The 13,925-nt window shown below is 38.5% G+C and overlaps 1 protein-coding gene across 1 annotated transcript in view; it reads left to right on the top strand.

Moving 5' to 3' along the window:
- Positions 1–7,280, top strand: part of LOC113200890 (L-lactate dehydrogenase C chain) — a 34,873-nt gene extending 27,593 nt beyond the window's left edge. The window contains exons 7-8 of the mRNA XM_026414487.2: positions 1,233–1,356; positions 6,659–7,280. Coding sequence (XP_026270272.1) covers positions 1,233–1,356; positions 6,659–6,823 — 289 coding nt within the window. The 3' untranslated portion in view covers positions 6,824–7,280. The remainder of the gene's footprint in view (positions 1–1,232; positions 1,357–6,658) is intronic.
- The last annotated feature ends 6,645 nt before the right edge of the window (positions 7,281–13,925 follow it).

Below are 13,925 nucleotides of genomic sequence, written 5' to 3'. Positions count from 1 at the left end.
GGGAGTTCAAAACCCAATTGAGTCAAATGTATGAAAGATGATTTATCATGAGCTCTGTAATGTTTTGAACAATCAATAAAAATAAATAAATAAATAAATAAATGTTTAAAAGACTGTTATTTTTTTCTTTTATTTATTTATTTTTTTAGAGAGAGAGAATTTTTTAATATTTATTTTTTAGTTTTCGGTGGACACAACATCTTTGTTTATATGTGGTGCTGAGGATCGAACCCGGGCCGCACGCATGCCAGGCGAGCACACTACCACTTGAACCACATCCCCAGCCCTATTTTTTTCAATATTTATTTTTTAGTTGTAGTTAGACAAAATACCTGTATTTTAAAATTTGTTTTAGAGAGAGAGAAAGAGAAATTTTTTAATATTTATTTTTTAGTTTTCGGTGGATACAACATCTTTATTTTACTTTTATGTGGTGCTGAGGATCGAACCCAGCACCTGGCGCATGCCAGGCAAGTGCGCCACTGCCTGAGCCACATCCCCAGGCCCCCTTTATTTTGTTTATCTATTTTTATATGGTGCTGGCAGGGCTTCGCACATGCGAGGCAAGTGCTTTACCGCTGAGCCACAACCTCAGCCCCAAAAGACTGTTATTTTTTTTTAATATTTTTTAGTTGTCAATGGATCTTTTATTTTTATTTATTTATTTATTTGTGGTGCTGAGGATCAAACCCAGGGCCTCACACATGCCAGGCAAATGCTCTACCACTGAGCCACAACTCTAGCCCGTGGACTATGTTATTTTGAAAATATATTATGAACATTTTTCCATGATCTGTTTAGTGTTGATTTAAGGATATAGTCTTGGGAAAAATATGTATACTTGGTTTACAACTATATAAAGTTTCATTGGTATACCAGTAACAGTTTTAAAGGATCCGATTCTTTCAAGCTGACCAGATTCTTTGTTTGGATATTTAAGTAACAATATAAAAATATTAAAAAATTGTGGCACATATATCCTACTATTTTGCCTTCGTAATAAAAGAATGGTGAATTGATTCTTAAAGCAGATAGTGAAATTTTATGAGAATATTATATTTTGCAATATTCTAATAGCATAATAATTTATGAATAATTTTTAGAAACCTCTAGGAAAGTTTTTAGAGTGGCCTTGATATGTATAGTCCCTCAAAATGGATGCTTAAAGGATATTATGTATTCTCTGAATTGATTTCTTATGAATTTGATTTCCTTCCTTTCTACAACTGCAGTGCCTATGAGGTCCTTAAGCTAAAGGGGTATACGTCTTGGGCTATTGGACTGTCTGTGACAGATCTGGCAGGATCAATTTTGAAGAATCTTAGGAGAGTGCATCCAGTTTCCACTATGGTTAAGGTAGGCTTAAGTTAAAAATTCATTTATCGTTATTTCATTAAATATTTATTGAGTCTACATTATATTCCAGGCATTGTACAAGATGTTGAGAATATAATGATGAATGAAAAAGACAGAGACTGCAACCTACCTGAGTGTAATGACAGAATGTACACATAAAATAACATATTGTTATTATTGCTATGTTATAAAAATAAACATATAATAACAAATTGTGATAAGTGTTATATTGAAAAGCTACAAAGTGCTAAGAATATACCAAAGAAGTTTTAACTACTCTGGTGAAGGGGCATGGTTAGTAGTTAGGAAAGACCTTCCTAAGCTAATAAAATGTGACCTAATTGTAATAATGAGCCAGAATTTATTTGGAAGGCTAGACTTAATATTCCAAGCAGGAGGAAAACTTACACAGAAGATCTGAGATAGATGTAAGTAGAAGGAACTTGAGGGTTTGAAAAGAAGTTCAGTTACTGAAGTGTGGGGAGCAAGGGGGAAAAGTACGTGGTGAGGCTGGAGAAACCAGCAGTTTCAGGCTACCAAAAGCCTTATATAAAGAGTTTGAGGAGCTGGGATTGTGGCTTAGTGGTAGAGTTCTCGCCTAGCACATGTGAGGCCCTGGGTTTGATTCTCAGCACCACATATAAATAAATAAATTAAATAAAGGTATTGTGTCAACTACAACTAAAAAAAAAAAGTTTTGAGTCTTCACTTTAAGAGCAATGCAGTACAAGGGCCTAGAAATTTTTATTTAAAAAACATTGGTGTTGCTCTGATGGAGAGAACAGATTTAAAGAAGATAAGAATAGATATTGGGAAACTTGTTAAAGAGGCTATGCTGTATTCTAGAATAGATAGAATGGAAGTAGTAGAGATGAAGAGAAGTGGGTAAATTTGAGATTTGAAATTCATAAGACTTGGTAATAGAGAAAGGCCATTCTTAGGTTTGTGTTTTACACAATGAGCATTGATATTGCTCACCAAGAAGGGGGTATTCAGAGGACTAGGCTTGAAGATTGTGTTTGCAGTTTAGACAAGTTGAATTTGAGGAGCTTTTAATATCATGTTATTAGACTCTTTTGGTTAAAAAAAAGCAGCTCAAAGTAGCACAAATGAAAAAGAAAATATGTTGGGTCATGTAGCTGAAATGCTAAGGAGGCCTGATTCAGGTGCTCAAAAACTGTGTTACAGAGCTGTCTTTTCTTTCCATTTTCTTGACTCATCCTTTAACTTTATTGGCTTCAGTCTTATGTAGCTTTTTCCATGATAAAACAAAAATAGCTCCCAGTAACTGTGGCTTTAGAGCCTGTAATCTAGTCCTCTTTTTGCCTATATTAATTTCCAGATAATTGGACTTTCTGGAATTAAAAACCCACTCATGGGATACCTGTCGGGAGGAAGGCAGTTCCCAAAAGGAAAAGAGAGTTTTGGTCAACGAAAAAAGAGGAAGGAAGTGTTAGACAGATGAAGATATAGATATCCCTTATATATGGTAACTGAAGCTGTGAATTTTATTTTTCTTTGAGACGGGGGTCTTGCTATGTTGCCCTACTGTTCTTGAATTCCTAATCCTCCTGCCTTAGGCTCCTGAGTACCTGAGATGGGTGCACCATCATGCCCTGCTTGATGCTGACAATTTGAATGACATATATAAAGTAAGAAGAAAGAGATTGAGTCTTGAGAAATTCCAGTATTAGCAGCTGAGTTTGTAGTGTGAGACTACAGAAATGTCTAAGAAGTGGTAAACAGAAAATTGATAGATGTAGTGAAGTTTTATAAAAAGATTAAAAATTCTGGCAAGATAAAGTAATAGAGGTCATTGAAAGTCTTAGCAGGAGCTGTTTCATGAAGTAGTACTTGGGATGAAGGCCTGATTGGAGGACACCAGGGTTTATTCAGTCTTGGCATTGTTGACATTTGGGCCACATAATTTTTCATTCTGGGAGTCTGTTCTGTGCAATGTGAGATGTTAGCAGCAACCCATTTATTTATGTTCCCATTTCTTTATTCATTTTCTTTTTCACAATCCATCATGGCAGGAATCTTCTCCCCATTTTGATGCCAGTAGCATACCTCCTTTACTAGTTGTGAAAATCAAAACTGTCTCCAGGGGTTGCAGGGATAGCTTAGTGGTAGATCACATGCTTAGTATGTGTGAGGTCCTGAGTTCCATACCCAGCACCAAAACAAAACAAAACAAAACAAAAAAACAACTTCAGATATTATTAAATGTCCCCTGATCAGCAAAAATCACTGCTAGTTGAGAGCCATGGGAGCTGTTTTGAGGTGTTTGGCAATGAAGGTAAGGAGAGAGAAAGAGCAGTAAGTAGAGAAGAAATTAAGGGTAAAAGAAGTTTGTTTTGGCACTGGGAACTGATCCTAGGGGTACTGTGTTACATCCCCAGTTCTTTTATCTATCTATAATCTATTTATTTATTGGTACTAGGGATTGAACCCAGGGGTACTTAACCAGTTTCTTTCTTTTTGGAGTCTAGGGATTGAACTCAGGGGCACTCGACCCCTGAGCCACATCCCCAGCCCTATTTTGTATTTTATTTAGAGTCGGGGTCTCACTGAGTTGCTCAGCACCTTGCTTTTTTTTTTTTTTTTTTTTCTGAGGCTGGCTTTGAACTCACGATACTCTTGCCTCAGCCTCCTGAGCTGCTAGGATTACAGACATGTGCCACCATACTCGGCTCCTTTTTTATATTTTATTTAGAGACAGGGTCTCCTTGAGTTGCTTAGGGCCTCACTAAATTGTTGAGGCTGGCTTTGAACTTGTGATCCTCCTGTCTCAGAAAAGGAGCCACAGGGATTACAGGTGGAGTTGGTTTGTTTTTAAAGATAAGGTCCTGATGATAAAGATCAGGTAAAGACCAAGGGAGAGGTCAAAGATAGAAGTAGTAAGCAGAGGGGTCTGGGGTGACCAGAGCATTGGTGAGGGTTTTAGCCCTAGAAGGGAAGAGGGAAGCTAGCTGTTGTAATAGGAGGTAGCAAGGAGAGGATAGGTCTGATGCATGTACATTTGTAAGTTTGTTGTTGGAAGCATTTAATGATTTCTACCGCTTTAGTGAAAGGAGACAAAAATTCTGATTAGGAAAGGCTCAACGAAGTCAGAGTTGAGAATATCTGAAATAATCTTAGGGAATAATAGGAAATACAATTTGATTTTTAAAAAGTCATGGGCAATACATGACTATAATTCCAGCTACTTGGAAGGCTGATTCTCTTGGACCCAGGAGTTGGAAAACCAGTCTATGTAACATAATAAGACCCCAACTCAAAAATAAACAAATAAATACCTGTTTTCAAAAACCACAGAATTACTATCAGGATAGTTATATTTTATAATATATATTTTATTTTGAGACAGGGTCTAAGTTGCTTAGGTAGGGCCTCACTAAATTGCTGAAGTTGGCTTTGAACTCATGATCCTCCTGTCTCAGCCTCCTGAGTTGCTGCAATTACTGGTGTGCACCACTGCACCCAGCTAAGGAATATGCTTATTTGAGGTTGGTAAGCATTAACTTGTAATATTAAATTTGTAATGTAAATTAAAGATCATCTTTTATAGTTATTTCCAGTAACTAGAATGCACAAATGGAGAAAGCAGATAGCTAAATTCATCTAGGTTTGAGTTTTACTTATGGAGTGTGAAAGGAATGGGAGAGACAGATACATAGACCTAGGGGGAGAGGAAGATGGGTGGGAGAGATGGAGGCGGGGGAGTGTTTGACCTTCTTCTGAAGGATCACAGACAAATTCAGGACCTTTGTCCTTGAATGTGATCTGTATACACATGAATACATTATAAAAAGCAGAGGCCTTTGACCCTAACGGCACCCAAACTCTGGGAGCTCATATGAAAGCTCCAAAAGTCACAGGAGTCAACAGAATGATCAAGGGAAGGAAAGGCAAGTGTGACTATGACCGGAACCTGGCTGAATGGAATGTGGGCTGGCAGTCTGGCAGGACAGTAGCCTTCCATAGCTAGGCACAGACAAGAGTAGGGGGAAATGTGAGAGGGCCTGGTGGCCAGGGGTCCTCAGGGATGACAGTTGGCTGATCTGATGGAGCTCATAAGGTTGGGTGTAAAGAGGCTACCAAAATGATAGAGTATTAGAGAAGGTAGCCAGAGTTCCTCTGTAGGGAGAAGCTACCAGAACAAAACAGGAACAAGGGGTACACCATGTGCTCCGGAGAAAGACCTCAGAAAGGGTAGCATGGCTGAATAGTGCCCATGGACTCTAAGCTAGATTAGGCAGCTAGGAGGCACTGCTTCAGAGGCAATGGACCTGTCCTTTCCCTTGATGGAGATCCTAACAGTTGTTCATTGTTAGACCTAGTGGAAGAATAAGGCTTTCTCATCATCTTCCATAAACACAGCCCCAGCTCCAAGAGAGGAGAGGTGACGGTTGGGGGCAGAGAGATGTGAGAGAGGGTCTAGTCTACTGGGTCTTCTTACCTTCCAGGGGTATGTCTGGTGGGTAATATAAAGGTGGCAGAGGCTAGTTTGAATGCCAGGTATATGTGTGGATTGCCTAGCTGCTTCAGTAGCTTTGGCTTTGGTTGCAGGAGTAGAAGGAACATTGCAGCCACTGACTAGAGGCGCCATGGACCCAGGATAGAGCAGTGGTGTGAGACTGCATCTGTTTCATGGCCCTATCCATCATGGGAGGTTCTAAGTAGGCATAGGAAGAGATGGTGGTTAACGGTGCAGAAGGGCAGGAATATATTCATTGTAGTTGTTAGGGTGGCGACAGGTCTGCTAGTCCTATAAAATTACCTGTAGGCTCCATCAAGGGCTTCACCTATGGGAGCTTGAGATGCCCACCTATATCATCTGTTGTCCAAACTTACTGGTGCCCTTTCCTGAAAAGATAAAAGCAGAGCCTTCCCAGTCACTTTCTGCTTCAGTCTTCTCATTCCTCTCCCCCCACCCCCATTTTGTGCCTAGCCTTGGAAGGCCCCTGTCTTGCCAGAATGTTAGCTCATATCCTATGTACCAACATAGGCTGTTCATTCATTAAATAAAATGACCTCATGAAGGACAGCACAGCATCCTTCCCTTTGGACATAAAGATGACCTAGTATAGGATAAAGAAAATTGTACCTTTCTTGGTCCTTTTAAAGGATTCTGCCTCATGTCATTAAAGTTCCATATGGTCAAAGGACATAAGAGTGAACTTGGTTTTGTTGATAGTCACTGTTGCCCTTTGAGTAATTCTTGTTGAGTGTCATAATCTCTTATAAAGTTGCTTTCCTATATTAGGTTAGTAATCAATAATCTAACCTTGTCTTTCAGGGCTTATATGGAATAAAGGAAGAAATCTTTCTCAGTATCCCTTGTATCTTGGGGCGGAATGGCATCTCAGATATTGTGAAGGTTAAGTTGAATTCTCAAGAGGAGACCCTTCTCAAGAAGAGTGCAAATACACTTTGGAATATTCAAAAGGATCTGGAATTTTAAAGCCTTTTAATGTTCCATTGTTTTATAAAACAGAAAATAGAAGATTGTATATTTTACATTTTGGGAGTGTTCTTATCTGATCTGTAAAGAAATTTAAAAAAATGGAGACCTATCATTTAATTCAATTGTCTCAATGTTAGAAATAAGAAATAGTGAAGAGATTTTTCCTCTTTATGAATCCCTTATGGCTGTATTCTAATGAGACCCAGTCTTTACAGGTGTAAGTTACAACTTTTGAAAAATGTCATACATGTAAGAATTGCCTTTAACTTTAGTAGAAGATGTATAAAAACTCTTTTCATAAAACAGAAGTATTTTTTCTAGTACTGAAATTTCATCCTGTGCTTTCTTCTGTTTTGGTACCAGCACATTCACTCATAGTGCTTCATTAACTCATTAATCTATTTATGATATTAAGTATGAATTTTTAAGACCATATATATCAGAAAAAAATAGAAATATAATTTTATGATGTAAAAAATTTAAGTGAGATGATACATTCAACTCTGCAAATATTATACCAATTTATATAAATTCTGTAAGGGTCCAGCGAAACGTCGGAGTAAGAGACCATAAGAGACTCTCTTATGCAACAGCAGAAGGGTGGGTTTATTTGGAGACCAGCATGCTGGGGCCCGAGCTCTCTATAGCAAAGAGAGATAGAGCCCTGAGAACTGCTTGAGCAGAGCTTATATACTTTTCTTGGAGAGGGCAGGGAGGGAAGTTCATTGATGGGTCAGGGCGAGTGAGCAGTTTGCCTGCAACCGAGTGAGGGAGTGCATCCTGCAGTTTGGCAGTTGGGGACAGCACATCCTGGGAACAAGATTAGCAAACAGTTCACAGTTGGGGACAACACATCCTGGGAACAAGATTTCAACAGTGTTCTGTTAAGCATATAGAAAAACAGAGTGACAGGTACCTATTTTATTAACCTTTCAATTCAAATAGTTGATTTTGTGTCTCTTGAAATATCACATGTGTAGCTTAGACTATCTTCTGGGTCTTTGTTCAGCAAACTACTTCTGTGTTTGCTGTAGTGTGGTTAGGTGGTTATGATCTCTGCTCCCAAGTATCCACAGTATTTAGGGTATATCAACTAATTGATTATTGACTAGTGGTAGATAACAGTCAATTAGTAGGTTCTTTTGATGGCCAAGGTAGGAGTGCATGTGCTTTTCCTGATTTATTTATATATATATATATATAATTTTCTCATATTATATATATATTATACAATATATATTATACATACACATACTGTGTATACATACATACATAAATATATTTGTGAAATATTTCCTTGATTCCCCAAAGAATTTAGGGCAGCTGTAGGAAATATACAATGAAATAAGAACTAAGAAATCAAGACCAAGTGTTCTAGTTTTTCATTGTAGTGACCAGAATACCTGATACAAACAATCTAAGTTGTTCAGGAGGAAAGATTTATTTTGGATTATGGTTTGAAAGATTTCTGTCCACAGTCAGCCAGCTCCATTGCTTTGGGCCTGAGGTGAGGCAGGGCATCATGATGGAAGGGCATGGTGAAGGGAAGCTGCTCAGTTTATGGCAACCAGAAAGCATGAAGAAAGAGGGGCAGGCAGGGACAAGATATGGTCTCCAAGGACACTCCCTCAGTAACCTACTTGCTCCAACCATGTCCCATCTGCTTATAGCTTCTCCTATCTCACCTGTAGTACATTCAACTATGGGTGGATTAATCACTTCCCCAAAATCCCACCTATGAACATGGCTGTATCTGGGACCAAACCTTCAGCACATGAGACTTTGGGGGTGTCAGATCCTAACAATAATACCAAGGTAACTGAAAAGTTAAGATTAGGACAGGAGCAGTAGAAAAAAAAATAGAAGGCAAATATATAGATCCTGAGGACTTGGGTGATTCTGAAGAGAATACCCGTTTGGCCAGGGATTTATGTTATTCCTGCTACCTTCAGTCTAAGTCATCTGTTATTGAATATGGTTAATTTCTCATTATTTTGTCTTTTTTCCTTTTTTTAGTTCTTTCTTTGAATGCATAAAGTATGGTTACAATTTAGTTTGAATAGGGGTTTGAAAGTCAAAGGAAAATAAACGAATTTGAGAAAGAAAGATTACTTCTTCCCATTAATATGTTGAAAATACATATTAATACACTTCCATTGCCGGGTTTGCCTTTTTAAAAAGTCTCTGTTGTACCTTAATTAAAACATCATTTTGAGAAATTCTTATAGAAATTGAAAGGCTGAGAAAAAAATCTATATAATCTACAGGGAATATTCTAGGAAGTAAAACTGCTCTGTATCATGTATTCTTGATTGGACAATATTGTCCCCAAGGGGATGATAATCCTTGGTGGGTGGGGGATAAATAAAAATCTAAAGATTTGACTTGCTCTAAAATAATATTTTTAAAAAATTAGTATCAAATTTTAAAATTTGTTCTTATTAGTTATACATGACAATAGAATGCATTTTGACAATCATTTATAAATAACTTCTTATTCTTCTGGTTGTACATGATGTAGAGTTACACAGGTCATGTACTATATATGGACATAGGGTAATAATGTCTCATTCATTCTACTTTCATTCCTACCCCCATCCCCCTACCTCTCTCCTCACTCCCCTCTAACCCAAAGTATTTATTCCCTCTTACCCCCCATATTGTGAATTTGCACACACATATCAGAGAAAACATTTGGCCTTTGATTCTTTGGGATTGGCTTATTTCACTTAGCATGATATTCTCCAGTTCCATCAATTTACTGGCAAATACCATAATTTCATTCTTCTTTAAGGCTGAGTAATATTCCATTGTGTATACAGATTGCAGTTTCTTTATTTAGTTCATCTGTTGAAGGGCATCTAGGTTGATTCCATAGTTTAGCTATTGTGAATTGAGCTGCTATAAACATTGATGTGGCTACATCACTGTAGCATGCTGATTTTAGGTCCTTTGGGTATAATCCTAGGAGTGGGATAACAGGGTCAAGTGGTGGTTCCATTTCAAGTTTTCTGAGGAATCACCGTAATGCTTTCCATAGTGGTTGCAGCAATTTGCAGTCCCACCTGTAATGTATAAGCACGTCCTTTTCTCCACTGTTTATTAATATTGCTTGTATTCTTGATAATTGCCATTCTGACTAGAATAAGATGGAATTTCAGTGTAGTTTTGATTTGCATTTTTCTAATTGCTAGAAATGTTGAAAATTTTTCATATATTTGTTGACCCCTTTGTATTTCTTATTCTGTGAAGTACCTGTTCAGTTCCTTTGCCCATTTATTGATATTTTTTTTTTGGTGCTAAGTTTTTGAGTTCTTTGTAAATTCTGGAGATTAGTGCTCTGAGATGCATGTGGTAAAAATTTTCTCCCATTCTGTAGGCTCTCTCTTCATGCTCTTGATTGTTTCCTTTGCTGTGAAGAAGCTTTTTCGTTTGAGTCTATGCCATTTATTGATTCTTGATTTTACTTCTTGCACTTTAGGAAGTACCTGACAGAATCTTATTCCTTAATATTTAATTTCATCATGAGGCAGGAGAGAAGAATGATTAGGGGGAAAATGTCTAAAATGCTTTCTTAAATGATTGAGAAACATTGGTACATTTCATGAAAGAAGTTTTTAGATGAGTATTATGTACTGTGATTCACAAATGAATTAGAAAACAATTAGGTAAGACATGACAAACTAATTAGAACAAACAAAAATCATTTATTTATTTATTTTTTGGGTAGTGCTGGTGATTGAACCCAGGGCCTTATGCATGCGAGGCAAGCACTTTACCAACTGAGCTATATCCCCAGCCCCCCCCAAAATTTTTAAAAAGAAGTAGAAACTTTGGTTTATTACAGACTAAGGGACTAGAGTGACATTTTGGATTCTCCATTTAATTACTTCATAAAATAATGAGTTACATTTTCCCTTCCACGTGTAGAAGTGGCTGTCAGCACTGCATTGATAAGAATTTCATGTCTTCTTCAAGCCTGAAGTAGTTAAAAAAAATAGCCATGAGTTTCCTTTTACCTGTAGTGTTGGTGAAAAATTCCCAAAGGAGAGTTAAAGCTTGTACTGGATACATCACGACAAGGCTTGGTTAAGTTAAAATTGGGAGCTCCAGTGAATGAGTTCTGGACAAGGAGTGCTTCTGCAGCCCACACATACCTTTCAGGTCACTGTGCCTGCTGCACCTTGAGTACAGCCTTGGAACATTTCTGATGCCTGCCAAACTCTGAAAACTCAGCACACCAGTTTCAGGGGCAAGGCAGCTGAAGCCCAGGCTGAGGTGTGGTGCCCCAGAGCCGCCTCCTGGCCTGGCACCTGTGCCAGGTGTGCTAGATAACCACGTGGCCCTGTGAGGCCTGCCCTTAGCTGCCCTTAAGGCTGAGTAATATTCCATTGTGTATACAGATTGCAGTTTCTTTATTTAGTTCATCTGTTGAAGGGCATCTAGGTTGATTCCATAGTTTAGCTATTGTGAATTGAGCTGCTATAAACATTGATGTGGCTACAATGGGAGTAGCAGTGAGGACAGGCCTCAAAAGTTCAGCTGGTTTAGTTCCTTGAGCTTCCATGAGTTTTCCAGCTGTTTCCCCCCATTCTCTTCTTCCACTAATTGACCAGGCTGCTTTGAGCTTGGCTGCAAGAGTCCTGCAGACCAGCCAGAGAGTAGCAGCTTTGGGACATTTTTCTCTTTTGGTCTGTTTTTTTCTACTGCCTGGGGCTGCTTACCATTCACCTCTGGGAATATGGAGGGGAAGTATCATGTATGTGTGTGTACAAGCTTGAGCTTGGGTCTTAGAGCTAAAAGATGAGGGGAGGAAAATGGAGCGGGGGAGATGAAGGAACAGGATCAGGGGTGGGGGGCAGCTGTAGTCTCATTTTGGTGGAGTGGTCCTTTTCCTTCTCTCCCTCTCAACTGTAATTACCTTCCTCCTCATTCCCCCTCCACAGTGGAGCCCAGGAGTTTTCCATAGACTCCCCCTCAGTACAGACCAATTCCAAATTTGGAAATGACTGTGCAGTTTTCATTCACTGTTAGATTTCCAAAATGGTGACCATCAAGAGGGAACTTCTTAAGAATTTCACTTCAGAGGAGGCCATTTATCCAGTAAGATCTCCATTAAAGGAATTGGATTGGTTGGTGTGGCCAGTGCTATCAACCTCTTAATTAAAGGTAAGTTGTATGCTCTGTGCCATAGGGCTGTTTTCCTCAGCTGATGGTAAGACTACCGCATATAATTTTGCTGTGTCCAGTTCAGGGGGTGAGTGGGGTCCCATACAACCCCTGCTAGGTCAGCCTATAAGCAAGTGCACTTTTCTAATTGTTCCAACCAGAGTGTGCTATTTTCTTGATTTTATGGTGGTATCATGTGTTAGAGGCATTTCTGAAATTATGTTGACAATTCACTTTCATTGGTGTGATGACGATATGAAGTATCTTTTTGGTTGATTAGGAAACAGTTCACTAATTTAAAAAACTGGAGAAAAAGTGGCAAAAGCAATATGTTGGTGGTGGGTGTCCAACTGGACAATCAAACACAAATATCTTTTTCTTTTAAATCTCTCGTTTTCATTTTCTAGTCTCTATTTCCCTTCCTTCCTTAGTATCAAGGTAGTTGATTTAGTTCCCAGTTTAATGTCTAGACACAGGACTAAAAAGAGCCTAATGATACTACCTGATCTGAATCCACAAAGTTTTAGTAAACCATAAGAATCTTTGAGCCATACTTGGCTTTTATCCATAGACTATAACATTTCTTTAAGCTATCTTTCTTTATTCTATAGACTTTAATACTGACATTATTAATTGGATTTCAAGGATTGATCCAGGGTTTCACATCTAGATGTTATTAAGTGTCCTTATGGCACTAAGAATAGCAGCTGGCAACTGCTCCCCTGCACATCAAATAAATTCCCCAAGACTCATTTTGTTTTAGTAACTGTAATGCCCTTATCAGCAGTGTCCTCATTGCTAAGAAGATAAATACATTAAAAAGCAGTATATTAGCTGGGCAAGGTGGTGCCAAGCCTAGTGGCTCAGGAGGCTGAGGCAGGAGGATTGCAAGTTTAAAGCCAGCCTCAGCCACTTATCGAGGCCCTAAGCAACTCAATGATATCCTGTCTCTAAATAAAATACAAGAAGGGCTGGGGATGTGGTTAAAAGAAAAGCAATTTGGGGGCTGGAGATGTGGCTCAAGCGGTAGCGCGCTCGCCTGGCATGCGTGCGGCCCGGGTTTGATCCTCAGCACCACATACAAACAAAGATGTTGTGTCCGCCGAAAACTAAAAAATAAATATTATAATTTTCTCTCTCTCTCTCTCTCTCTCTCTCTCTCTTTAAAAAGGAAAAGAAAAGCAATTTGTTGGATAACATCAATAATAACAATATGCTTTATGTTATTCAATTCAGCAAAAAGAATATATCAATTTGCATAAATAGGTAGGTATATAGATTATATAAAAGCTTGAAGTAAAAGAATCTTTTACTATATATACTTTTTTTTGGTACTGGGAATTGAACTCAGGTGCACTCAACCACTAAGCCACATCCCCAGCCCTATTTTGTATTTTATTTAGACAGAAGGTCTCACTAAGTTGCTTAGTGCCTCACTTTTGCAGAGGCTGGCTTTGAACTCACTATCCTCTGTCCTCAGCCTCCTGAGCCGCTGGGATTACAGGCATGCACCACCACACTTTGAAGGGCCCATGTATGTGTGTGGGAGTGGGGGACTGAATCCTCTGCCTAAAAAAAAAAAACTAACACAAGCTCCTAGAACTTGCATTCTCTTACCTTGCAAATTATAGCATTTGTTTATCTCAGAAAATGTGGTTTGTTGCCCTTTACAAAACCCCAGATTAAAGCTCACTGTACTACCCTCCTGCCCTATCCTTGCCCCAGGAGATAGGATAAAAGCTCCTTGCTGATGAAGAAGGAATTGTTGATAGGAATTGTTTAGTAATTAATCATCAGGAATTTATGATACACACCTAGAAGGGAAACAGTATTGTCTCTGGAAATTATTACTGAATTATATCTTAATACATACACTCATTACTATGAAATTCACTTTGTTTCATTTAGTGATGAATCCTGATTCCATAGA

This window comes from Urocitellus parryii, chromosome 4 (assembly GCF_045843805.1).
Source record: "Urocitellus parryii isolate mUroPar1 chromosome 4, mUroPar1.hap1, whole genome shotgun sequence".
Classification (NCBI taxonomy): Eukaryota; Metazoa; Chordata; class Mammalia; order Rodentia; family Sciuridae; genus Urocitellus; species Urocitellus parryii.
This window is presented reverse-complemented; position numbering and strand designations above follow the sequence as displayed.